The sequence below is a fragment of the Neophocaena asiaeorientalis genome, unplaced genomic scaffold (genome assembly GCF_003031525.2).
Source record: "Neophocaena asiaeorientalis asiaeorientalis breed wild unplaced genomic scaffold, Neophocaena_asiaeorientalis_V1.1 scaffold116, whole genome shotgun sequence".
Taxonomy (NCBI): Eukaryota; Metazoa; Chordata; class Mammalia; order Artiodactyla; family Phocoenidae; genus Neophocaena; species Neophocaena asiaeorientalis.
The window spans coordinates 4,088,170-4,114,953 of record NW_020174561.1 but is presented as its reverse complement, the minus strand read 5'-3'; the positions used below and the strand labels follow the sequence as shown (position 1 = coordinate 4,114,953).

Sequence of the window (26,784 nt, the reverse complement as noted above, 5' to 3'; positions counted from 1 at the left end):
ACTCAGCCATAAAAAGAAACGAAATTGAGTTATTTGTACTGAGGTGGATGGACCTAGGGTGTGTCATACAGAGTGAAGTAAGTCAGAAAGAGAAAAACAAATATTGTATGCTAACACATATAAGTGGAACCTTAAAAAAAAAAAAAGTTTCTGAAGAACCTAGGTGCAGGACAGGAATAAAGACGCAGAAGTAGAGAATGGACTTGAGCACACACGGAGCGGGAAAGGTAAGCAGGGACGAAGTGAGAGAGTGGCGATGGACATATATACACTACCAAATGTAAAACAGATAGCTAGTCGGAAGCAGCCGCATAGCACAGAGAGATCAGCTCGGTGCTTTTTGATCACCTAGAGGGGTGGGATAGGGAGGGTGGGAGGGAGACGCAAGAGGGAGGAGATATGGGGATATATGTATATGTATAGCTGATTCACTTTGTTATACAGCAGAAACTAACAAACCATTGTAAAGCAATTACACTCCAATAAAGATGTTAAATAATAATAATACATGACCAGAACATAGGCTGTCAATTAACCAAGCATGAGTGAGTAAAATCCAACAAAATTTCTGTATTTCTGATTTTTCCAATCTATTAATCACAGCATAGTAAGAATGCCCCAAAATATGAATTGACCTAGAAAGCAGAAAAAAAGTGAAAATAAAGTAAATCTTATCTCACATGTCAGGAACATTCTTAATAAAGTATGCATAATGAGAGGCAAATGCAATTGTAATTAAGCATGAAGGCAGTTACATATTTCCCATGAAACAATTATGCAGAATATGTAAAATAAGAGTGTCAGTAAGTACTTCGGGGAAGCGCTGGCATTTCATTTTACAACAGATTTCTTAGATACAGAAGACCAGAACATTCATAAGATCACTCCAAAGTCCTATTTAAAGCCACAGAGGTGCTGCTACCAGTCCACTTACCATTTCTTCAACATAAGGGTAAAGCATGTCTCCAAAATATTCGGTAGATTCGATTGGAAGCTGTGCCGGCAAATTGTCAATGGAGCACATCAGAATCCCAGAGCCTTCGACGCTAGGAGAAGCAACATGCTTTATTCGGATGACAAAATTTATGTGTAAGCTCTAACTTTCCCAGATGTCTACTCCGTTATTTACACTTCATAATCATTTGTAATCTTCTACCACAGTATATAGGAAAATAAACAAGACTTTTCAAATAAAACTTTTCCCTTCTTCACAACCCATTGAAATGTAGTATGTGTGTGTATTTAAGTGCTCAAATCTGAATGTGGTTTTTCTACCAAATTTTTTAATATGCTTGAGCATATCTCTGGAAATTTGCATAGCCTTCATAAAGCCGTGAAATATTGAGTATTTTAGAGTAGTATATCAAAGGAAGTAAATGATGCATGATTATGTATCTCTCCCCATCTAACAGCTTTAGCAAACTCACCTGTCATGAATAATATGCTGATCTGCATCATACATGCAGAAGGGATGCTCTATTGTTGTACACTCAGTCATAAACTCAATAGATCCTCCAGTGTCGGCTGAAATGTCACATATTGCCACAAGTCTGTAAATAACATCAATACTTAGATGTGATCATGGATCTCTGAAGTCCCCGACAGAATTAAAAATGAGTAAAAATGGGGCTTCCCTGGTGGCGCAGTGGTTGAGAATCCGCCTGCCAATGCAGGGGACGTGGGTTCGAGCCCTGGTCCGGGAAGATCCCGCATGCTGCAGAGCAACTGGGCCCGTGCACCACAACTACTGAGCCTATGCTCTAGAGCCCGCGAGCCGCAACTACTGAAGCCCGCGTGCCTAGAGCCTGTGCTCTGCAACAGGAGAAGCCACCACCATGAGAAGCCCGCGCACCACAAGGAAGAGTAGCCCCCCCTCGCCGCAATTAGAGAAAGCCCGTGCGCAGCCACAAAAAAACCCCAACACGGCCAAAAATAAATAAATAAATAAATTTTAAAAAAAAAAGAGTAAAAATGAAACGTGCTTGAACAATTTTCAATGTAGATGCTAAATATTTCCTTAGGTTCCTTAGCTCTTTTTCCTACAGCTCACATGTTCAGGAAACTGTTCTTTTGGGATACAGAGAATCTTCCTAATAGAAGTTTTAGTCTCCCCAAGCAAAAAGAAAAAGAGGAAGAGGAGATGGATAGAGGAAGATAAGAAAGGAAAAGAGATAAAAGTAAAAGAAAAAAAAAACCTCCTTATACATACTACTATATATAAAATAGATAACTAATAAGGTCTATTGTATAGCAGAGGGGACTCTACTCAATACTCTGTAATGGCCTCTATGGGAAAAGAATCTAAAAAAGAGTGGATAGGGAAGTCCCTGGTGGCTCAGTGGGTAAGACTCCACACTCCCAGTGCAGGGGGCCCAGGATCAATCCCTGGTCAGGGAACTAGATCCGCATGCATGCCGCAACTAAGACCCAGTACAGCCTAAATAAATAAATATTAAAAATAAAAAAGAGTGGATATATATATATATATGCATATATGTATATATATATGTATAACTGGTTCACTTTGCTGTACAGCAGAAACAACACAACATTGTAAATCAACTATACTCCAATAAAAATGAAAAAAAAACCCTTCCCTAGAGAAATCATTGACAACAGCCTAAAGTTAAGCTAGTTAGCCAACTTTAAATAACTTAGGAAGTTCGACTACACTACCTCCACCCCGCTTAGTAATACATAATTTTATGTGTTATTACATAGAAATCTCTGGAATTATGAAAAAAAGTCTCAGCCCAGGATTCGAAATCCTTTTGAGGTTGACCACAATTTTCCTGCCCGATCTCTAATTGCCCATATAAACCCCATACTAGGGCTACACTGTCCCACTCACTGTCTTAAACTGTGCTTTGGTGGCTCCATAGTTATCAAGCACCAATCCTATCACTTGAAATCCTTGTTCTCACTCCTCCCTAGAGACTTTGCCGAGCCCATGCTCCCACTTTCTTCTAAACTCTTGCGATATTGATTGCTCCTAGCATTCCTTTGGAACTTAATTGATGCCAACTACATGCCTGAGGGCAGCAACCACATTTTTTCTTTATCTCTCAGCTTAGCAGAGTGCCAGGCAGACCAGGTGCTCCACAAATGTTTATTTATTAACGAATTCATTCAACGTTTAGTAATCATTTGAATGAACATTGTATGTCAAACAACGTACTGGGTACCTGTGGCCAAAACAAATAGGGCCCCTATCCTTAAGGAGATTAAGTTCTAGTAAGGCAGGAAATATCATAAACACAGGAAAATTAAAATCATAAACACATGAATTTCAGGGAAAAATATAGTAACAGACTGAAGAGTGATGGGAATGGGGAAGCAAGAGACGACCTCTCTGAGGAGCTTACTTTTGAGCTACGTGTGGAGTCACATAAGAGAAGAGAATCTCAAGAAAGAGGGAAGGAAATAGACTCACAAACATAGAAAACAAACATATGGCTACCAAAGCGCTAAGGGGGGGAGGGAGGGATAAATGAGGAGCTTGGGATTAACAGATATACACTACGATATATACAATGGATAAAAAATGAGGACCTACTGTATAGCACAGGGAACTATATTCAATATCTTATAATAACCTATAATGGAAAATAATCTGAAAAAGGAAAATATGTATATATATACATACATATATATGTATGTATATATATACATACATATATATATATGTAACTAAATCACTGTGCTGTATACTTGAAACTAACAGGGCATTGTAAATCAACTAGACTTCAATAAAAAAAATAAACTCGCTCCCTAGAGCAAACAAAAAAAAAAAAGAAAAAGAAACTTTGCAATCTCAGTTATCCCTAACATGTTATCACCGAGCCCAGCTGATCACTTAACACAGTTAAGCCCAGAACACTTTTTCTAACTTTTGGGATGTCACCTTATACATATATATATAACTGAATCACTTTGCTGTACACCTGAAACTAACAACATTGTAAATCAACTATACTTTGATTAAAAAAAAAAGAGGGAAGGTTAACTGTCAAATATTTCCAAGAGATTAAATAAGACAAGACAGACAACTGGTTATTAATAGTCAAGTCCTGTGCTATGTGGATCCCCTATGTGTGATACCCTCACAGTGGGCCTTGCTGCTGAAAACTGCCATCATTGCTGAAGTCCTTACTTGTGTGGCAGTGCAGGGCAGCCTTCAACACCAGCAACTGAGGACTTGCCTGGAGCCAGGAGACTCTGAGCATCTTGGCGGGTTAGTAGGCGAGGAGTGTTTTGTTCCCAGTAGATTCCATTAATTAAACAAGTTGTATAGGGTGCAATCTGTAAAGCAGATTCCAAGGTCAGCGAGATAGGAAATAGCCTTTTTCAAAGCAGTGTGCTGAAAGAGAGCTATCAGTAAAGTTCATGAGAAATAATTTAACGTTATTTCTAATTGACTTTGTTATTTGCCAAGTCAGTGGCCACCTTTCGAAGCAAAGACGGTAAATACCCACCCAGATTTCAGTGGAAAATTATCTCATTATAGAAAAACATATGAATATAAATACATTAATATTTGTATTCTATAATGCCTTGCATAGCCAAGAAAAAGGAAATAACAGAAGTTCAAGTGACCAAGTGCTCTATTTCCAGCTCAGCCTCTAGTAGCATGTGATCTAAAGCATGCTACCTTAACTTCTCTGGGCTCTGTTTTCCTTACCTGCCAGATGGGGATAATGCGTACCCTATTCCTCAAAGGAATGCTGTGAAGATTAAATCAGATAACATCTGTAAGCTCCATGGGCAAATGTGCTACATGCATGCATACATGGTAACTAGGTCATTATAAGTTTGGGGATGCATCCAATCACCAGTGTTTCTGTGACTGGGGAAGAGAAGGGATGGAAACTTACTAGATTCAAAATTTTTCAATTTGAAACTAGTTTTATAATTCCTGTTTCTCAAGCATCTCAAGCATTTTCAAGCCACAGGTAAGAGTTCTTCTATAATATGCTCTACACACTATAAGACTAAATTTCATACCAGAATCTAAAAATGTTATATTGTTCAAATACATTTAAAATTATTTAAAATATTCCTTTTCACAATTAGATGCATGCATTTTTTTTGTTGGTTTATTTTGAGAAGGACTGTTGCATGACCAATGACTACAAAACACACAAATATATTATCCTTCTTATAAGACGAGACCAGTGTGTCCCCATCAGAAGGATCTGAACTGGAAGTAACTTTTGCACAGTGGAGATGGGTCTTCCGTAGCCATACTGTTTCACTCTGGTCCCCTGTAATCAATGGCATGTATTTCAAGATGGCTGGCTGAGGTTGACTGCAATTTGTGGCCATAGAAGGGATAGAACTATGTGGAGAACAACTCTCATAGACACTATGGTTTCTCAACAGTACTAACTAATTCAGGGTAAATACAGAAAAGAGTAACCCACAGGAAATGGTTTACAGCAACTGGGCACATGCAGACCTGAAGGAGAAACAGAGTCAGCGAAGCAATGTGCATACCCATAGAAACTACCAAAGCCACAAAGCAAAGGCCACTCCGAACACCAAGAAAAGCCAACAACACCTAAGGACAACTCATAATACCCAAAGGACTCACCACAAGTCAATATGGAGAACTGAAAACCAATGTACACAATCACAATCTCTCTCCTTCAGAGCAGCCTAACTATAGTGTATCACGAGCAACCAACTCAAAAGCTAGGCATGATACTCACGTCAGTATTAAAACGGCTTATGTAGCGCTCAGGATATTTGTCATACTCTACAGGATCATATATACCATCTGTTTTCCTGACGAGATGATGATGGCGACTTAACACTGTCCCGTACACTTTTCTCAGGTCTTGCAGAGGAGAAAGGAATTAGTAAAGTGGGTCACAAATGATAAAGGTTTATGGTGATAAAATATTATAACACTGAAACTGTTAAAAAACAGTGAAAGATACAAACACTCGCCCTCCCCGCCCTCCCTACCTCCATTTTGGGAAACTTCTTTTAATTCATGTGGCTCCACATATTCACAAGGTAATTCATTGAAGATTTCTTGGGCTCCCTGTAAATAATGCATGAGTGAAAAATCTAAAAATCAATCAGAAAAGAGCCAATACGATTTCCTGCAAAGGTTCCAACTCATTTTCCCCACAATTTTACAGCTCAACTTGCCCTGCCCTGCAACTGGGACCACAACACGGAAGCACAGATGAGCCTCTTGCATGCAGCCTGTGAACCAACTTTTATTCCCATTTAAACGCCACTCATTGGAAGGGGCTTTAATTGTTTTACTTAAAGTTATTCAGCATAGAAGCAAGGGGGTTTAAGAACTGACAGTATGATAAAAATATTTCTATTTAATTTTTGCTCCATTGCAGAAATTATTTCAAGTGGGGAAACTATATTTCCTACTTACATCAGATGGCTATCTCACAGTATAATATAAATAGTGATGTCCTGTTTGTAAAATATTTTCGCTGAAGAAAGATCTATTTTGCAATTACAAGTTTCTCTATGGGATCAAAAATACATTCTCGAAACTACCCCAGAAGGAAGAAAGTAACAATAGTAGTCTTGAGTTAAGCCTCTTAACATCTTTTGGCAAAACTCCAAATCTTGTAAAATTTACATCCTGGGGTCACTTCCAAATTTTGGGATATCTCAGTGATAGAGGTAAAACAGAGCACCCTAAGAATAGACCTTCACACAACAAGGAGTTATCCCTCTAAAAAGAAAAAAAGAAAAGAAAAACCATTCAAAGCCTCTGACAGCTTGGAATCAACTCAAAGCAAAGACACTAAGTTTGGACCAGTACTGCACTTTACTGTGGGAAAAGTACATAGGTAAGAAAAGTACCAAGAACAGAATGCCCAGTCATGGAAAAGAAGGGCTCTGAAATGTTACACAAAATGCCCACATCCTTTGGGTTAGTGTCAGAGTTTCAGACTGCTTTACAGAAAGAAGACAGTTGGAGCATACCTTAGATACATTACCAGTCCCTGTGAACACAAATGTTAAGGGCCCTATCGACTTTGGCATCAAACCCAGAGATATTTCATAGCCAGTGTCTCGGACAGCTTGCACAGCCTGACTGCTGTTCCTGTAGTTATGAGCCATGCCAATGTGCTGCAAGCAAGCACACGTGGATCACATTAGTCTACCACCTGAGACATGTTTCTATTCTTAAAATGTGACATGTATTTCAAAAAAAAATAGACACAATAAACATCTCACCATAAAAGGTGTGTGATGTCCCAAAGCAAGGAGCCTTAAACCCATTCCATGTAAAATGTTGATCATCCCTGTTGCAGAATCAGACCAACAGAAAGACCATTAGTTGGGAGAAGTTGAAGCTGTTCTCTCTACCTGTCCTCCAACCTGCTCCGTGCTCTGAGAAGGCACAGACCACAGCATCTCAGATTTGGAAGGGGCCACAGTAGTCATCTTATCCATTCCCTCAACTTTCTGCCATCGAAAGCATTAACCCAGCTGCACCCCGACCTGTCCCCTCCACATCCAATCCTGCTAAAACGGAAAGAGTGCCCCTCTTTTTCTCTAAGGTTAATCTCTCCACCTTTGCTCCAGATCCCATCCCTTCCTGTCTCTCTCAGGAATTTACTCTTGAATTATGTCCTCTCTCTATCCCTCTCTTTGGTTCATTCTTATCAACATTTAAACACGCCTCCATTTCTCTCATACCAGAAACAAATGAATAAGCAAAAAAGAAGTCACCATTGACCCTATGACCCCTCCCCCCATCATTTCAGTGACCTACACAGCTAAACTCGTGGACACTTTTCAGATCTTGACTTACTTGTCAGAGGTATCTGGCAATGTAGAGCCCCTCTTTGTTGGGACTCTCTTCCCTCAGCTTGCCTGGCTTGAACATTTTCACCCTACATTTCTGCAGGTTCCACTTCCCATGCCCATTCCTTTCATATTAGTGCCTTGCCCTTTGCTTGGTATTGGTCACTCTCAGGATTCTGTCCCAGGCACTATTCTCTTCAATCTCTACATTTTTCCCTTAGCTAATCTCATCCATTCCTAAATTTCAAGTACTCTCTGTATGATGATGACTCCAAGTCTGTATCTCTAACGCAGATATTTTATTTCAAGACCCAACCAACCACCTTATGGATTTCTCAATCTGGATGTCCTTCACGTAGCAGAAACTTAGCATGCCTGTAACGAAGACCTCAGCATCCATTCTCCCCTTCTTTTCCGGAAGGGAACTTTCCCTCTCCATATCCCTGACAAATTTTCTTTGACCTTTTTTCTGATGTCAACTTTTAAAGGAATAATTTATATACAACAAATCACACCAATTTAAAGTCTATAGTTTGATAACTGTTAACAAATGCACACACCCATATTACCACCAACATAATCAAAATACAGAATATTCCCATCACTCCAGTCAATCCTCCCCAAACTTTGGCCCCAAACAACTACTGATTTTATTTGTCTCTATAGATTCGTTTCTTCTACAGTTGCAGACAAATGAAATTTTAAGTATTTACTCTTCTTTGTGTGTCTGCTTTTACTCAGGAAAATGTTTTTGAGATTCATGCATACTTTGTGCGTATAAGTAGTTTGCTTCTTTTTATTGCTGAGGAGTGGTCCATTCTATGGATGTACCACAGTTTATTTATCTACTCCTCTGCAGATTGTGTGGGCTATTATGAATGAAGCTACTATAAATAATTCTTTCCAAAAAATAATTTGTTTCTCTTGATAAATGCCTATGAGTGGAATTTATTTTGTACATTGATATGCAAGTGTTTTATTTATTCTTGAGATGAGTCTTTCAAGGATTTGCCTATTTTGTCAACGTTGTCAAATTTATTGGCTTATTCATAATATTCCCTTATCATTTTTAATATCTGTGACATATATAGTGACGATTCCTCTTGTATTCCTAATATTGGTAAAAAGTGGCTTCTCTCTCTTTTTTTAAAAAATCAATCTAACTGGAGGTTTATCAATTTTATTGATTATTTTTTTAAAAAAAGAACTGGCTTTTGATTTTCTCTATTATTTTCCTGTTTTAATTTAATTGATGTTCCCTCTTATCAATATCATTTCCTTCCTTCTATTTGCTTTGGGTTAATTTATTCTTCATTTTCTAGCTTCTTCTGATGGAAGTTTAGATTACTAATTTAAGGACTTCCTTCTTTTCTAATGAAAGCATTAAATGCTATAAATTTCCTTCTAAGCACCACTTTACCTGCATTCCACAAATTTTGGTGTGCTGTGTTTTAAATTTTCATTCAATTCAAAATATTTTCTAATTTTTCCTGTGATATCTCCTGGACTCATGGGTTATTCAAAAATACACTGTTTATCTTCCAAATATTTGGAAATTTCCTATATATCTTTGTATTATAATTCTAAAATCAATTTTATTATAGTCAGAGCACATACTCTATGATTTCAGACCTTTTAAATTTATTAAAAATTGTTTTGTGACCTAGCATATGGACCATCTGGATGAATGTTCCACAGGAAAGGAATGTGTTCTATTCTGCAAGTTGCTGGGTGGAGTGCTGGGTGCTCAAGAACTTTCACTGATGTCAGAGCGGTTGACAGTGTTTTGTGTCCTCTATCCCTACAAATTTTCTGTCTACTTATTCTGACAATTATACACCTTCAAGTAGTCTAATCTGATATAGAGTTATAACATGTGGTGTTTCTCAACTAAAGATGGTTCAAAGTACTAACTGGGACAAAAATCAAGTGCTGTTTTTCCCCAAACTCCAGCTTGTATCCTTGCTAGACTGCTCCTCTGTTGGCTCCTGTCCCCGTACATTTTCTCCCTCTTTTACCCTTTCTTCCATTCTTCAGTTTCTCATCACCAAACTGACCTCTCTTTCCAGTCTTCCAAACAGTAAAAATTCAGAGCCTAAGCATAGTTGTTGTCCTTCTCCCTGCTCTCTTTTTCTTATTTTTTGTAATAAATATAGTTTAATGATTTTATTTTATTCCCCTGATATTCATCACCCTTAGTCACACCCCCATGTTTATTTTTATTGGTGGAAATGAACACTCCCATCCCCTTGCCACAGAAAAGAGAGGACACAGTTACTCCCCAGGCAAATTTAGAAAATGGGTGATGTAACAGCCTTGGCATACCTACCTGCCACACCTGCCCACTGTCCAAACGCCACTACCCGTATTCCTCTATGATCCACCATTTTCTCATAATCAATAAGTCGGATTTCCTGAAGAAACAGTAAAAAATTTCTCAACCAGACCCATCCAGCTTAATTTGAATGAGCACAAAACATATATGAGCAAGTGATTATTTCACAGTATTCCCTCATAAAATAGATCTTGACTTGCCAGGTGCACCATGAAATATTTAGAAAATGCTGGGTCACAAACCAATGATAGGTTTGTGATGAGAGATGAAAGAATGGTCCTAGCAGGGTGCTAACACCCCTTGATGGTAGGCAATAAAACAACAAAGGCATGATTTCTTTTAACTTTTAGCCCAGCACCACTGACAAATATATCCACATACTGCCCCCACTCATCCTCACATCCTTCCCTCTAGTCTCAAAAAACACAAGTCTTTCCTGAGACTAATCCCTGTGAGCTAGATGCCAGCTTTATTCTATGTCCTCCAAGACCTCTCAAACGTTTTCTTTCTTTTCTTTCTTCTTTCTTTACACTGTTCCTTTCCCTCAGCCATTCTAAATACACCCAGGTCTCTCTTCTACTTTAAAAATAACAACTATACACCCTCTCAAGTCCATACACACAAATCTATCTCATTCTCTCTCTCTCTCTTTCTCTCTCTCTCTCCTTCTGTCTCTCTTAGTATCTCTCTGTTTCTCTGTCTCTCTTTTTTCTCTCTCCAGCCTTTCACAAGCGAACTTTACTTTAAAAGTAGCACAAGCTGCTTGCGCTTCACTTCCTCACCTTCACTAAAATCCTCTTTCCTTGGGAATCTTCCCTCTCTCTTGGAAATGCCCTATGAACTCATGCTTAAAAACTGCTGACACACTGGAATTATAGAATGTTTTAAATAGTCTCTTTCCTCAAAGATGATATAATTCTTGCCATGTGCTTGGATTTAAGAATATTTAATATTAATCCAACTCCAAGTAATCTGTTACAAAATGTTGCCCCAAAGCAGCCCTGCTGGGTCTGTTTTCATTTTCTTGAAATGAACGAAACTTCATATAACCAAAAAGAAAAATGTTTCTAAAGTACTTTTTGAGGAGTTTTATCTGCTTAAAGTGAACCATTCTTCTATAATACTATTTCCTTTAATTACTTTTTGAATTGGTTCTTATGAAACACTGTAAATTAACTACAGTGTCTGCTTAGTGAATCTGAAATTAGTAAGAATGTAGTCTACACGTTTATGTAAAATACATTTTCCTCCATTACTTTTACTGTTTGTGAAACTCTCCTGTCCTCTACCTATTGTCATATTCAAGTCTAGTTTCTAATGCTCTAACATCCTTACCCGAGGACTTAGACCTTGGACTTCTCCATCTACAGTCACTCCTTACCCTCACCCAGTCTCATGGCTTTAGATACCAATCTAGTCTCTGACAACTGAAAAACGTGTATCTGGAGAAGCTGCCCTCCTGAGCTACAGACTCACATCCAATGGCCCACTCAGCATCTCCCCTTACATGTCTAATGGGCAAATTAAACTCGACAGGCCCTAAGCTCAAATCTTCATCCTCCCACCCAAGCCTGCTCCTCGTGCAGTAGCATCATGTCAATCTAAAGCAACTCCTTTAAGTTACTCAAACCAAAATCTTGGAGTCGCCTCTGACTCCTCTCTTTCTCTCATAGTCCACATTCATCTCATCCATGAATGCTGTAGGATCAGACCTCTAAAATACATCCAAGATTTGTCCATGTGTCACGACCTCCACTCCCGCCGCCCTCATCATCACTTGTAGCCTAGCATCTGGACTAGTCTAGACTAACAATCTCCTTATCAATTTTGCTCTCCTTCTCCCGTCTCCAACTTTTATTCACAGAGCAGGCAGAATAAGCATTTTAGAATATGATTAACTCTAATCCTCCATTCAAAAAGACTGTCTGTCGGGCTTTTGCACTACTATTCTCTCAGGTTGGAAGGCTTCTCCCAGATGGATATGGCTTGATCCTTTGCCTCTTACAAACTTTTGCTCAATGCCAATATTGCAATGAGGCACTCCCTGATCATCCTATTTCAAGTAGCGTTATCACCTCCCCTAGTGCCCAGCACTCCTTTTTTTCTTCTGTATTATATTTATCTCCATTACACATATCACCAAGCGACATATGAGTGTTGTTTATTTATTCTCGTGTCTCCTCGTACTAAAACGTAAGCTATGTTCATTGCAGTGATCAGTGTCAGACACATTGTAGGCACTTGGTAAATATTTGTTGAGTATTTTAAATAGATGTATTTTAAATAGATGATAGTTTTTCCACAGTATTTATATCTCAAAAAATGTTTCTTTTCCTTATGAATGTTAATAAATGTAAAAATAGTTTCCAGTACAGTTCTGGTACTACAGAGCTGTGCAGCCTCAGTCAAGTCACTTCACCTCTCTGGGCTCCATTTGAAAAATTAAGGTGGTAAGTTATACGATCCCTGAGGTTCCTTTTAGCTCTAAAATTCTACTTGCTAATATTTGAACTATTAACCTTATAAGTTAATATTAACCTTATAAGTTAATCATATAATCATTTGGAGCAAATGCTTCTATCATTCTTCCCATTTCAGAATACAAAGGAATGAAATGTGTTTGGTTCCTCTTATCACAAACTCCAAACATGCCCAGCAGAGCAGCCCGAAGAGCAGCAGAACTATACAAGCACTAACTGCAGATCACCTCTCCTACTGAGGTGAATACGTGATGTATTTTCTAGATGCTGAAAGAAAACTAAAACTCCACTTGACAGTTAAAAGTTAAAAAAATATATGTTTCTATGTTAACATTTATGAATATTGGCCACTAATTACCTGTTTTAGGATCTCATCCAACAAACCCATATTGGCCTCCTGAGCCTTTATGGTGTGGGAGAAGAATGCATAGGTCTTCTTAGGCATTAATTTTTCCTCTGGGGGTCTTTTAACTCCCAAAATTAAACAAGCTTCAGAAATATCCTCCTGAAGAATGCCACCAGCTTTGACATATTCCTGGGAATGTAATTTTGATTAAAAGTTATTCTCTTGATTTGTTGTATTCATATTTTCTTTAATAAATAAATGTAGCAGTTGAAGTCACAACCTTTTGAAGGAAAAAAATATAAGGAACAAATAACAGAAAAACTACTTCTAATATTCTTACTCGCTGGCTAAAGATCAATCTAACATGTTTGACTTTTGTACCAGAAACAAAAAATTAGAGACTTCAGCACATACTTTAATCTAAGAACTGTTAATAGTTTGACCATAACTGCTAGCACATGTGATTTAAATATACATGTAAAATGTATATTTTGTGCTAACAATGCCCTGAAACATTAAATGCTAAATAGTAATTTATTACTCAGGTATATTTTTAAAGGAAAGACATATATGCAATATTTTCTTTTCTTTTGTTTTTTTGTTGTTCAGTTAGTATTTATTACTGCCTTACTCTGTTCCATGGACTGTGCTAGAGATGAGATAGGACACAAAGAAACAGAGACAAGATCCCTCCTGTAAAGGAGCTCACAAACTATTGTAAAAAGAAGTCAGAGGCACAGTGCATGAGGCTCAATGAGTAGCATAATCTAAGTGATATATTGCTTTAATGGATATTGAGATAACTCCCAGGTGAGATGGTCAAGGAAATGTGGAAATTTAAATTAATCTAAAAGGCTGGATAGGATTTGGAGGGATGGAGATGGGAAATACAAGGTGGTAATATCAGTAAGAGATAGTGAAGGAATATATACAAATATGGAGATGGGAAAGTAAGGAGATGTTTAGGGCATAATAAGTGCATCAGTTTAGAAAAATAGACTGAATATTATTATGGTGAATATGAGCTTTATTGGATAAAAATAATCATTGATATTTATTAATAAATTACTATGTGCTTTGCTAAGCTCTTTGGGTGAATTATCTCATTTAATTCTCAAAACTCCCATGAGGTAGGTACTATTATTATCCCCAATTTATCAATGGGAAACCTGAGTCCTACACATTAAACTGAGATTTCATAGCTAGTACATGGAGGCAATAGACAATCATTTCAGATTTTTAAATAAAGGGGTAGCATGATCCAGGCAGAATTTTTAAAGCATCTTAGATGGCAGTTGAATAAAATGAAGATAAATCTAGTTAGGAATCTACTTCAAAGTAAAGCACAAATGAATAGGAAAGAAAGTAAAAGAATGAACATATGGTTCATACCTGGTTTCTCTGAAAACAATCTATTTGCCCATTTATAGTAGACTGGTTAAATAAGTCATGATAAATAATGGAGTAATTATAGCAGCCATTAAATAGAATGAAGCTGATGTCTATGAACTGACATGAAGTGATTTCCAGGCATGCTGTAGAACAAAGCAAGGTGCAAAAGAGTATATACAGTATAAAACGTTCTGTATAAGATTGAAGGGAAAATAAGAAAACACATACATACACACACATACACATGCTTATTTTTGCAAGAAGAAACATAGGAATGATAGATCAGAAACTGATGAAAATAGTAACCTATAGGGTGGGTGGGAATGGGATGTAAGGGATTAAGATGAGAGCAAGACTTCTCTGTGTCGCATCTTTTTATACAGTTTTAATCTTTGAAGCTTGTAAATGTTTAACTTATTTGAAAAATAAAATTAAATCAAAAAGGATTTAAAGCAAATATTAAAATGTAATAGAAACAAAAATAAATCCAACTGGATATCACATTGACATGTAACCAGAGAAAAACTCATTCAGATATCTTTTGAACACAGCACTCTGAATATTCTTTGTGGGATGTATTCTAAAGGCCAAAAAAAAAAAAAAATTCTTCTAAGAAATATTAAATTCCATTCAATATTCTCTTATTGAGGTATAATTAACATTATATTAGTTTCAGGTATACACCTAAATGATTCGACACTTGTATATATTGCAAAATGATCACGACAATAAGCCTAGTTAACAATAAGCCCAGTACTGTTCTAGATTAAAAGAACTAAAGATACATAATAATGAATACAATGAACCTTAATTAAGCCTTGATTAAAATAAAAACCATAAAAGACAGTTGAGACAATGGGGAATTTGAAATGTGAGATGTGAGATGATATTGTGGAATTATTAAGTTCTTAGGTGTGAAAAGGATACAATGGTTACGTAGGAAGATGATTTATTCCTAGGAAATGTATACTGAAGCATTTAGAAATAAAGTGGCATTGTCTGTAGCATATTTTCAAACGGCTCAGGAAAGGAAAAACACATGCATGTATCTAAAATAAAAATAAAAGTCAAACCTGTGTCATAAGATTATCGTGAAGAATAAACAGAATGATGACTATGAGGGGCTTCACCTGGTGGCTGGCAAGGTAAACACTCATGAACAAACTCTACTCAGTGAAGCATTTCCTGCAGACATTTGTCTTTCCAGTCCTAGAACCAGGGTCACACATGAAGGAGAGAATGACTGAGGGATGTCATCTCCTAAAAGCAATCGTTTTATCCCTCAGCTGGAAGAAAGCATGGAATGGGGTGAAAATAATACTTACTGGCTAAATTATGGGCTCAAGAAAGGATTCTAACTAGAAATCTCATAACTATATAATCTCATTATAACCGAAGTAAAGAAATATTGTCATGTGGTCTTTAAGTGACATTAGCAAACATTTTATTTTCACTCAGATGCTCCCTATTTTTCATACACAGGGTCATTTCAGTCCCACCTATTTTTAAAAATTGGAAATATTTACCTTATCGTGAATGGCCCGCCGATTGGAAGGCTGTATTAAGACCTTGTACCCCAGATTGGTGATCCCTTTGATGTGCCGGGGAGCCAGGGGAGCCCGCCTCTCCCAGGCATTCACATCCTCCCGCCTCAATGCCATCACCGCCTTATAGTGAAGCCTGGAGAGGCTGAGGCCCAGCCTGCCCAGTTTGGTCCTAGGTACTCGCAGCATCTTGAAACCTGGTGACTGTAAAGAAATTGTAAGAGCAGGACAACAAAAGGCAAGAAGACTCACAGGTCAGTTCTGGTCTCCTGAGAAATCTGCTGTAAAATCCAACCAACTCAGGTGGTAACAGATTCAAGATGAAGAAGGGAGAGTGAAAACCTGGGTGACATGATAATTTGCTGGTCATTGGGATGCTGTTTCTTTACCCAAACAAACCCAAACTTCCACAAACGAAGTTACTTCCAAAAAAAAAAAAACCAATAAAATGTCCCAAGCAGCTTATGGGACACTAATCAATATCTGTTAAGTTGAACTCATTTTTTTAATGTATGTTTTATCAAACACACATTCAGCACAAAAGTTTTAAGCAAGTTAACCTACAATGCAAATACAGGAAGATAATTTATACCAATCTTGATGATTAAAGTTCAGAATCCTTTCATAATGTACAAGATCCTTGACAATCTAGCTCCAACCTCTTTTGAGTTTCATCTCTGACCATTTTCTAAACTGGTTCTACTCAGTGTGTTTTATAGCCTGTTGTCGGTCAGTGACTGCTTTGTACTGGTCCACAATGAGATATGTACAGAAATAGAAAGTAAGCACTTAGAAACCTTTATATGACAGGATCATTTTTCTAGTAATTCATTGGTATTGAATTTTATAAAAGCATTGGTCCTGGAAGATTGGAAATTTAAGAAAACAAAACAAACAAACAATTTATCACCACAAGTGTTAGAAGCTGAAGAAGCACCTGACACCCCCAGCCTCGCTTCTCTGACCCTGTTGTTGCTCTAAACATTCTCTTCCCGGGCTTCCCTGGTGGCACAGTGGTTAAGAATCAGCCTCCCAATGCAGGGCACACGGGTTTGAACCCTGGTTCGGGAAGATCCCACATGTCGCGGAGCAACTAAGCCCATGCGCCACAACTACTGAGCCTGCACTCTAGAGCCCGTGCTCTGCAACAAGAGAAGCCACTGCAATGAGAAGCCCGCGCCCCGCAACGAAGAGTAGCCCACGCTCACAGCAACTAGAGAAAGATCGCGCACTGCAACGAAGACCCAATGCAGCCAAAAAAAAAAAAGAAAAAACCATGCTCTTCCCCTTTCCAGAGTTTCCTCTACCAGACCACCTCCCCCTGCTATTATATTAAACCCAGACCTGTCTCAGTTTTCTAACTGCTATTCCAGATTCTGTAACCCTATTCATTAATTCAATTAAGAAATATTTACAAGAGGCTTACTATGTGTCAGCACAGAATAAATTTTACAGAAAATTTTAAAGCATAAGTATCAAACAGTATTCTGTGCCTCTTGAAACGGTTACATAAATTTAGTAGTCAGAAGTCATTTCAGACTATCTAATTTGCTGGTCATTTGGATGCTGAACCTTAGTTTTCTATGTTTAAGGTTGGCATGAAAATATAGAGACTAAATGATTTTACATCTTCTAGAAATTCCCTAGCATATAGCACAATTCTTATGGAACACATTTCTGTTACATCAGACTACAATCTCTAAATCAGACCCACCTTATAGACAGGGAAGTTTTGTCCAACAATGGAATGTACAAGTACTATTTCCTGGGGGCAAACTACTTATCACCCTAGATAGAAAACTTGTAGGATAACTCACAACACAGACTAAAACAATAAAGCAAACAGCAAAGAGTCCGGCTAAGAAGGCTTTAGGAAGAAAAGGGGCAGGGAGAGAAAACACTGCACACAGCAAATGAACATGCCGGTCATGAGGAGTTCAGGCTAACTTTTACTCAGGCCAAAATACGGATGACTGACATTTCAGTAAAAGTCTGTTATATATTTTATCTAACTTTTCGGTTTACTTATATAGTTTCGTTTTTAAAAGAGACTATGCTAAGCCCAAATCCAAGCCCAAGCCCATAACATTTATTCTCCCCCAAGCCAAAGGAAAATCTGCAAAGTCCCATAGAACTTGAATCCCTATGTTTGTAAATGAAATCAATTCCAAAGACAAATGAGTCTTCTAAACACACTGAGAAGCCCAGAAACAGTCCCATCTTCTCAGCAGGAGCTGCATCTCACATACCATAGTTGACCAAGTGACCCTAATCCTCTATACTTAGTAGCAGTTCTTGGCACAAAGATTAGGAAACATGTCCAAATAATTCAGTTTCTTTCCTTAGCCCAAGCTTGATTTATAACCACAGCTTCCCCTTTCTCAGCAACACTCCCTCCTCTTCCACACCTCCTTTGCCTGAGGTCGGGGGTACAGTGTAGGAGGAGAGACATAACCACATACACTCATGTAATACACACATACACGTTTGCAGCGGCAGACCTTCCCCGGGACCTAGGAAAGGAAAGTAGCAGAGGCTGGTTATGCGTTTTATTTGGGAAGCTACTTTCACTTGCACTTTTTGTAGGGAATTCTTGAATCACAATTCCTGACCCTTTGTTTTTAAAGAAATAGAACAATAGTCACCACTGATTTAACATTATATGCTTAGCCCTATACTGAGCACTTTACAGATATTATCCCATTTCCTCCTTGCAAAAATCTTATTTAGTAGATACTATTATTAGCCCCATTTTACAGATGAAGAAACTGAAGTGAAATCCAACTAGAGCTGTTGCTTTTAAGCAGAAGCAGAATTCCTAGGGTAATATTCAACACTCAGGATTTTCTCTTCTTTGCCAAAACCTGCATATCCACACCTCATACATCTGACATGTTACTCCTGCCAGCTCAATTCAGAAATAAATCAGATCCATATGGCATATTATTAGTTCTCACACAGCATGGGGTGCCTCCATCAACCCCTTTCTATGTGTCACCAAAAATCCTTCCTGAGTCCCTGCCAAGGTAAATTCTAAGTTTCTGGATGCTTAGAAAAAAGATGATTATAGCAGGTCTGATTATGTTAGTAATTGCTTGAACCTTGAAACTTGGTCTCAGCATAGAACTTTCTGGGACCGCCATTCATTTCATTCTCAGGTCATCAAGAAATATGTAACAGTGAGAATTTCTGAATTACTCTGAGGTATGGCACTGCAGGTGTCTGACATTTCATGGAAATGCCCAAGTGGGTTATTCTGGACCTCCCTGTCCTGTATTTTATGGGCTTTTCCAAGAATATCGTGAAGTAAATGTCATGTATATTTCTGGCAATGCCTTCAAGTGAAGCAAGGCAGTAAGACTCCGGACTTATTCACTGGCTCAAGTGAGGTTAATTGACAGGGTTGTGTGCTGATAACAGCTTCTGGCATGAGCAAGGAGAATGTGGAAAAGCAAGAGAAGGAAAGGAAAGAGGAAAAATAAGGAGGAGGAAGAGGAGGTGAGAAATAAGGGGAGAACGAGAAGTGTCACCCAGTCAGGGTTGGAGAACAAGACCCTTTCCCTGACAATTTCTAAACAGTCTTCCCTTCAACACATGAAGGGCCAATGTTTCAAATGGCATTAAAATAAAATTTAAAAAGATTCTTCTGTATGTTTTTGTAAAACAAGAATAGCACTATGGGGCTTCCCTGGTGGTGCAGTGGTTGGGGGTCCGCCTGCCGATGCAGGGGACACGGGTTTGTGCCCCGGTCCGGGAAGATCCCACATGCCGCGGAGCGGCGGGGCCCGTGAGCCATGGCCGCTGAGCCTGCGCGTCCGGAGCCTGTGCTCCGCAACGGGAGAGGCCACAACAGTGAGAGGCCCGCGTACTGCAAAAAAATAAATAAATAAATAAAAGCCAGACACTTTCTCGATGCGCTATAATTTGCCCATTGATTATGGGAGAAGTGTTTTGATTTTCTTTCTTTAATTAAAAATAAATTTGGGGTTACTTAAGGTATGCATAGCGTGATGTTAGTTTCTTGTAAAGCAGCAGCAATCCAGTCCCCTGCTCATTTTCATGAGATCCAACAGGAGCAGCATGAAACAATTTTATCTAATTAAATGACCTCGAGCATTATCTGCTGGTGACTTATCAATCACTAATTATAGCTGAATATGAGAGTCAGAGTGGATGGGAGAAAAGATCATCTACAACCAGATAATACAAATGAAGGTAGCGTGCCTCATATAAATATGGGATTTCCCATGTTTCATAAACAGCATTTTCCAAGCATCTATGGATGAATCATAATAAAACAGTCTGCTCTTTGGTTGGTATAACTTTTAAATGTAACTGGATTAGGTTACATTTATCTGTTATTGTTCAGGTAGTACTTATGCCAGAAAACAGAGTACTTGTTTTGTGCTGGTTTTCACGGGTTAGAGTGGTAGGTGGATGAAGATAGCTGAGATCTACAGAGAGCTTTCTATCCTTCCATCGAATGTTCAAAAATCTTTTAAGTCTCTTCAATCCCTTCCATACTATCAACCTAAACAGAAAACTTTTTAAACCTGCAAACCACCTACCAAAGCCAGAACAATGTGCAAGCAAATACAAGAGCTTAAGTACAAAAGAGGGTTAGGCTTGGCCCCTTCTACTTTCTGGTGCTTCCACTGAGACACGTCAAAAGGATTACGAATTCAGTATTAAAGAAATTTTAAGGCCAAATCATCTATCTTTAGCCCCCAAAGTCAGAGATGTGCTCTTTGTCCTTATATTTTAGATCTTTGAAATAATTCCACGAGAACATAATTCAGTGACTCACACTAAAACCATCCAATTACATGGGGAGATTTCTCAATGCCAAGTTATTTGCAAATGATCAGGCATACATTTTGGTTAAATATTGAGACACTAAGGATGGAGTAGCCTTGAGCTGACTAAAATAAATAATGAGTGAGAAATGCAAATGTTTTATATCCACACTTCCAGTTTATTCAAAAAGTGCAAATGTATTTAAAAAGCCATGGTTTCCCAGGAAGCCTTGGTACTATAAATAAGGGTAGGCAGCTGCATGGCCATGAGTCTTGGCCTACACAACATATTTGGCATCCAGACCATAATAATCCTGTAGAGGTCCAAAAGAGTTCCAAATTAATAGAAGACCCAGTGATGGCCTCGAACTAATCCAAATACCTCCCAACCCCAAGGCTTGCTAGAACTAGGCTTGGGTATGCAGCAATACTGTCCTCCATACTTTTATTTCCTGTTGCATAGCTATATTCTTTTAATATTAAACTCCTTACAAAATAGTTAGCTAGAAGTAAAAACAAGCAGACTTGGGGAGTGCTTATTAGTGCTAAGTAATCTGGTCTAAGAATATTCATATGTTCTCAAGCCTATAAGCTACTCAAAGTCATCCAAAGACATAAGACCTATGAGTCTCCTGGTCTCTAGCCCACAAATGCAGCTTCACTGAGATGGAATGCAGTTAGTTCTGAATTGGAGTCTGATCCAAAATGTTTATCTGCATATTTGTCTGTCTCTTTGTTAAACTCTAAATTCTTTGAAGAAATGAATTGTGTTTTCCTCATCTCTGTATTCCCAGTGACTGCCCCATAGGAGAACTCAAGTGTTTTGCGAAAGAATGAAGAAATAAATGAGAAAATTTAAATGAATGTCATAAAGACCAATGTAGCAGAGAAAACAAAATAGACTAATGAATAAGAACAGGAATTCATATCTCCCATCCCTCCAACAATGCCCCACAAAAGATCTAATCTCTTGCTGAAATCTCATAGACCAATGAATATTTTGAAATGCAAATAAAAATGGTAGCAAAATCCAGACCTGGTTGCTGAGACATTTAACTAGATATGGGGCTCCTTACCTGACTTCAGTTTCCTAATCCAGACTGGAATATAATACTAAAGTCCTTTTCAGCTCTGATGTACTGATTCTATTAAGGAGAGTAGTGACTAGGCACTGTGGATTACAAAAGCATTAGAATTTTAGAACATAAATAGGCACTCTGACTCATGAAGATCCAGGTGGAGTACAGTAAACAGGGAGACAAAAATACCAAAAACACTACGGAGGAAGACAGGATATTCGCTTAAATTACCTGGATTAACTGCAGTGACCAGGAGTCCAGAGCTTAAAACAGGAGGGGGTACCTCAAAGGAATTCTGACTCCTCTCTTCCACAAATGGCCTGGGTTCCTCAGCTTCCCACTTACTCTATGACCTCGGTGAGTAACTTAACCTGTCTGTGCCTCATCGGCAAAATGGGAATCATACTATCTACCTTTTAGAGCTATTGTGAAGTTTATTTGCGCTAGTAGGCATAAAGTGCTGAGCACTGCCTTGCATGCCATAAACACTCAGTAAATGTTAAGAAAAAGGCTGCAAGCCTGCCCACTCCTCAAAGGTGAGCACAGGGGCTTCCCTAGTGGTGCAGTGGTTGAGAATCCGCCTGCCACTGCAGGAGACACGGACTCAAGCCCTGGTCCGGGAAGATCCCATATGCCGCGGAGCAACTAAGCTCATGCACCACAACTACTGAGCCTGCGTGCCACAACTACTGAAGCCCAAGTGCCCTAGAGCCCATGCTCTGCAACAAGAGAAGCCACCACAATGAGAAGCCTGTACATCACAACAAAGAGTAGCCCCCGCTCGCCGCAGCTAGAGAAAGCCCGCGTGCAGCAACGAAGACCCAATGCAGCCAAAAATAAACTAATAAATAAATTTATTTTAAAAAAAGGTGAGCACAACCATCACCACTGACAGAAGACACCACTTTTCCATACTCTGGGTCACACCGTGGGAAGGCCTTCACAATGGCTCCATATTAATCCCTCCCCCTTCTTATTTTTTTAGAAGCCCAGTAAGCCTTCTCTTTACCATCACCCTTTAGGCATGAGTGTTCAAGAAAAATAAGTTACCATTTTAATACTGTATTTCACCAAATTTAAAACATGTTTCTTCACATTTTAGCATCCCCAAAATGGGGATGCATCTTATAATTGGTTGCACCTTAATTCTATGAACACGGTAATAATGTTGTTGGTTATTTCCCATTCCAAATGTACAGCATTTCTGTGATTCCATGAATTCCATAGAATTTTTTTGTGGGCTCATCAAAGAAACTTGCCACTGTTTGTAATGTTATCTCTATGAGAAAATTAGAAAAAGAATATTTGGAAAAATGAAAACTTTTTTGTTAAATTGGCATTGGTTACATACCAAAGATCACTTCCAAAGTCCTGAACCAAAATCTGCTAATGATTAAATAGAAGATTAGTTAGTAAAGGGGGAAATTTTTCAATTACAAATAAATCAAAATTCTGATGACGCTGTCACCAGTAACAAGTGAGACTGATAACAAATATGATTTTCTGGAGAGTGGGAAAGTCACTTGGGGACATTGGATTAACCTTTGTCGTCCTAGCTTATTTTGCAGAACGGCCACCAGGTTACATGGCTAGAAGGTAGTCTGGCCCTAGGTTCACTCAGCTTTATATCAAAAAAAAGGGGGGGCTTCCCTGGTGGCGCAGTGGTTGAGAGTCTGCCTTCCAATGCAGGGGACACGGGTTGGAGCCCTGGTCTGGGAAGATCCCACATGCCGCGGAGCAACTGGGCCCGTGAGCCACAACTACTGAGCCTGCGCGTCTGGAGCCTGTGCTCTGCAACAAGAGAGGCCGAGGGAGTGAGAGGCCCGCGCACCGCGATGAAGAGTGGCCCCCACTCGCCGCAACTAGAGAAAGCCCTCGCACAGAAACGAAGACCCAACACAGCCAAAAATAAATAAATAAATTTATTTTTAAAAAAAAGGGGGGGGAGTTCAAGTTACAAAACAGAAGCGTCCACACCAAGTGCCATGGGTTTCTTGTGTTTTTTTTTTTCTTCCAATATAAAGTATATGAAAGCCACGTGTCAAATTCAGTGATGGTTCGGTCCTGTTCATAGCTAGGTCGGTGTAATAACAGCTACGCCTTTTCCACATTCCGATAGCTGACGACCCACAATATCAAAAAATGTTCATCTTTGTTCGAGTTACTAAACACACTCTCTCCCTCTCACCACACCCACTCCCGCTCTCCTAAAATCAGTGCCTAAAAAGCATATTTCTTCCAGAAGTAGTCGGGCCATTTAGCCCCACTGAATTAAACAGGGTAGATAACTGCTTCTAACCGCGCCCCCTCCCCGCGCAAACGCTCACATTGGCCCGCACAGCCCCTGCGGGGTCCTCGGGGGGGGGGTGGGGGGGGACGCGGGGAGGCCCCCCTCTCCGTCAACAACCTCCCACAGCTGCCTATCTAAATAAGCACACAGTCCAAGAATTAACAGAGGGTTTGCTCTACAGCTTCAATACCAATGCTTTACTCCCCAGCAACCGCTCCCCACCTCAGCCCTCGCCAAGAAAGAAATCCGAATTGCCATCCCCTGCCTTCTCCTTCCTATACAGAAACTCCGGAGCCGCGCCCGCTGCGCCCCACCTCCCAGCCCTCGCGTGCAGAGAAACGCTAGGCGGGGAGGCCTGGCGAGGAGGCCCAAACGCTCGCCACCCTCTCCCGTAGGCTCGTCCCGGCAAAGGCCGGAGTCCGCAGAGCTCCCGGGTCCCCAGCGGCGCGGGGAGGGGGAGGCAGAGCTCGCCAGCACCGCCCGGCGGACTGGCAGAGCCCCGCCGGCGATCTCCAAATCCTTCTCACAGGCTGAGCCCACCGCCCATCTGCTCAGCCCCTCCGGGCACCCTCCCCCTGCTCACCTCGTCCGGTCCCCGCCGCCTCTGCGCTCCCGGGTCCGGGCAGAGTAGGATCCGAATTCCCAGCAGAAATTGGGATGGGGGCCTTGAGGAGGAGGTGTTTGCTCAACTTCGGAAGTCATGCCTCTTCCTCCGCAGCCAATCAGCGCCCGCCCTGAGGGAACAACCTTCTCCTCCACCAATCCGCGGCGCTGCCAGGTGCTAGGTCATGCCCTGCCCCTGCTCCTCCCCGAAAATCCTCCTGCCTTTTATATCTCTGACCTACGTCCTTAGCTGGGGGCGTCACGTCCTTCCAGGACTGTTATTGACCAAGTTTGTAACTGTCCACAGCAGGAGACAGGCGGAGACGGAGAAGGACGAAAATAGTCCGGACATTACACGCTCAACAGATGCGTGTATCTCCTGGGAAAAAAGTTTCCGTTTCATGTATATCACGCTTGCTTAGCGATATGCACTTCTCAAAGCATTTTCACAGCCTCGTAACAAGACTGTGACGCCAGATGACAGTTCTTAAGGCCATTTTAGAGTCCAGCAAACTAAGACTGAGAAATTAAGTGTTGTGTATCCACATCCAATGAATATTAATGTTCATTAATGAATTTACTAATTTGAATAATGAATTTTCATTTCTATGAATAGTGTGTAGCCCCAGAGGCTTTTTGCTCAAGTCAAGGAGATGATCAGAGTCGTGTGCTTAAGGGAATATGGTCTAGATAGTGTATAGAAGGGGGTCAAGTAAAAGTGATAGTAAAGGGATTTAAAAGGACAGAGTCAACACCACCAGTAAGACTAACAGGCTAGAGGAAGAACTGAAACAAATTTGGTGTTTCAGGCTTGGCTAAGTGGTGATTAGGAAGTTGGTGATATCAAGAACAGTGCAGTAAAACACAGCAAGAAGGGAAGGCTTTAGAGGAGTGATTAGGAATATGATTTGGCATGTGTAAAGATACAGAGGAAAACCCCAGCTTCCAGAGAAGCTTCTCATTTTCTCTGTAATTGGAGATATGAGTGGAGTTTATAAAAATGTTCTAGGTTCAAGATCATTGACATGAGCATTTAATAGTTAAACACATCTGTGGCAGTATGAGAAAAGTATGTGTTAGAGAAAGTTACAAAAACAGAAAGGAATATTACCCTCTGGCCATTGATTCCCTAGGAAGCCCACAGATGGACTTCAAGTGTTTTTTCTGCCTCTAGTGCTCACAAAATGCATTTCCCCCTGATCCTCTAGGGCCATTTAGCCAGGACTTTTAAAGAACATTGGATTTTGTCACATATGCATGAATTCTTAATATTCATTGGATGTGGATACAGTACGTTTACATCTCAGTCTCGGTTTGCTGGACTCTAAAACTGTTCTAAGAACTGTCATTTGGCTTCACGGACTTGTTATGAGGCTGTGAAAACACTTTGAAAAGTGCATATCGCTAAACAAGTGTGATAGTCGTGAACTCAAAACTTTTTTCCAGGAGATACACACCTCTGTTTAGCGTGTCATGCCTAGACTATTTAGTCCAAAGTCTTTCACACAATGTGTGAATTCCTTCAAGATATGGCCAAAATCAGCCATCTCAGCTTTATTTCGACAGCAGCACCAGCCTGAAAAGAACAGTGAACCACAATCTGTGCTTTGTTATCTCCTAAGGATTAAGAGCCTGGATCAGAATCCTTACTTTTCCCCCTCAAGGTAGAAATCGTGGACAAGTTACTCAGTTTTCAAAAAGGCCTTGGTTTCCTTACCTGCTAATAGGAAAATAATAGGAACTACTTCATGGGGTCATTATGAGGATAAAGCAAGATGATGGCCAAAGTGCTCTGCCAAGTGTTTAGCTAAAGAAACAGGCAATTATTCTTCATTTTCCCAGAATCTCATGCTGTTTACTTATCTGTGGTTCTCTGTAATTCCAACGGGGTAAATTAGGAGACATTAAGAGAGTGGGTACAGGGATAAAGAAGGGCAACAAAAGATGGTGATGCACCCCAGGGCTAGCAATAGTGAGAATACCTGTAGGCCTTGATAGGGCCAGGGGAAGAGACAGTTACCAGAATTCAGGAAGAGCTCTAGCTGTGGTGTAGCTGAAGCTATAGGAGAGCCACTTGACAGTGGTGACTTTTTACAGTCATGGAGATGCCAAAGGAATCAATAAC

At 39.7% G+C, this 26,784-nt stretch overlaps 1 protein-coding gene across 2 annotated transcripts in view; it reads right to left on the bottom strand.

Moving 5' to 3' along the window:
* The window catches only part of AASS (aminoadipate-semialdehyde synthase), a 68,305-nt gene extending 43,593 nt beyond the window's left edge, over window positions 1–24,712 (bottom strand). For both annotated transcript variants that reach the window (XM_024757856.1, XM_024757855.1), the window contains exons 1-11: window positions 24,640–24,712; window positions 15,874–16,095; window positions 12,968–13,144; window positions 10,124–10,208; window positions 7,222–7,289; window positions 6,967–7,113; window positions 5,971–6,049; window positions 5,712–5,839; window positions 4,154–4,302; window positions 1,428–1,550; window positions 935–1,046 (exon numbers count right to left, since the gene is read on the bottom strand). In XM_024757856.1, coding sequence (XP_024613624.1) covers window positions 935–1,046; window positions 1,428–1,550; window positions 4,154–4,302; window positions 5,712–5,839; window positions 5,971–6,049; window positions 6,967–7,113; window positions 7,222–7,289; window positions 10,124–10,208; window positions 12,968–13,144; window positions 15,874–16,080 — 1,275 coding nt within the window. In that variant the 5' untranslated portion in view covers window positions 16,081–16,095; window positions 24,640–24,712. The remainder of the gene's footprint in view (window positions 1–934; window positions 1,047–1,427; window positions 1,551–4,153; window positions 4,303–5,711; window positions 5,840–5,970; window positions 6,050–6,966; window positions 7,114–7,221; window positions 7,290–10,123; window positions 10,209–12,967; window positions 13,145–15,873; window positions 16,096–24,639) is intronic.
* Window positions 24,713–26,784: the final 2,072 nt, after the last annotated feature.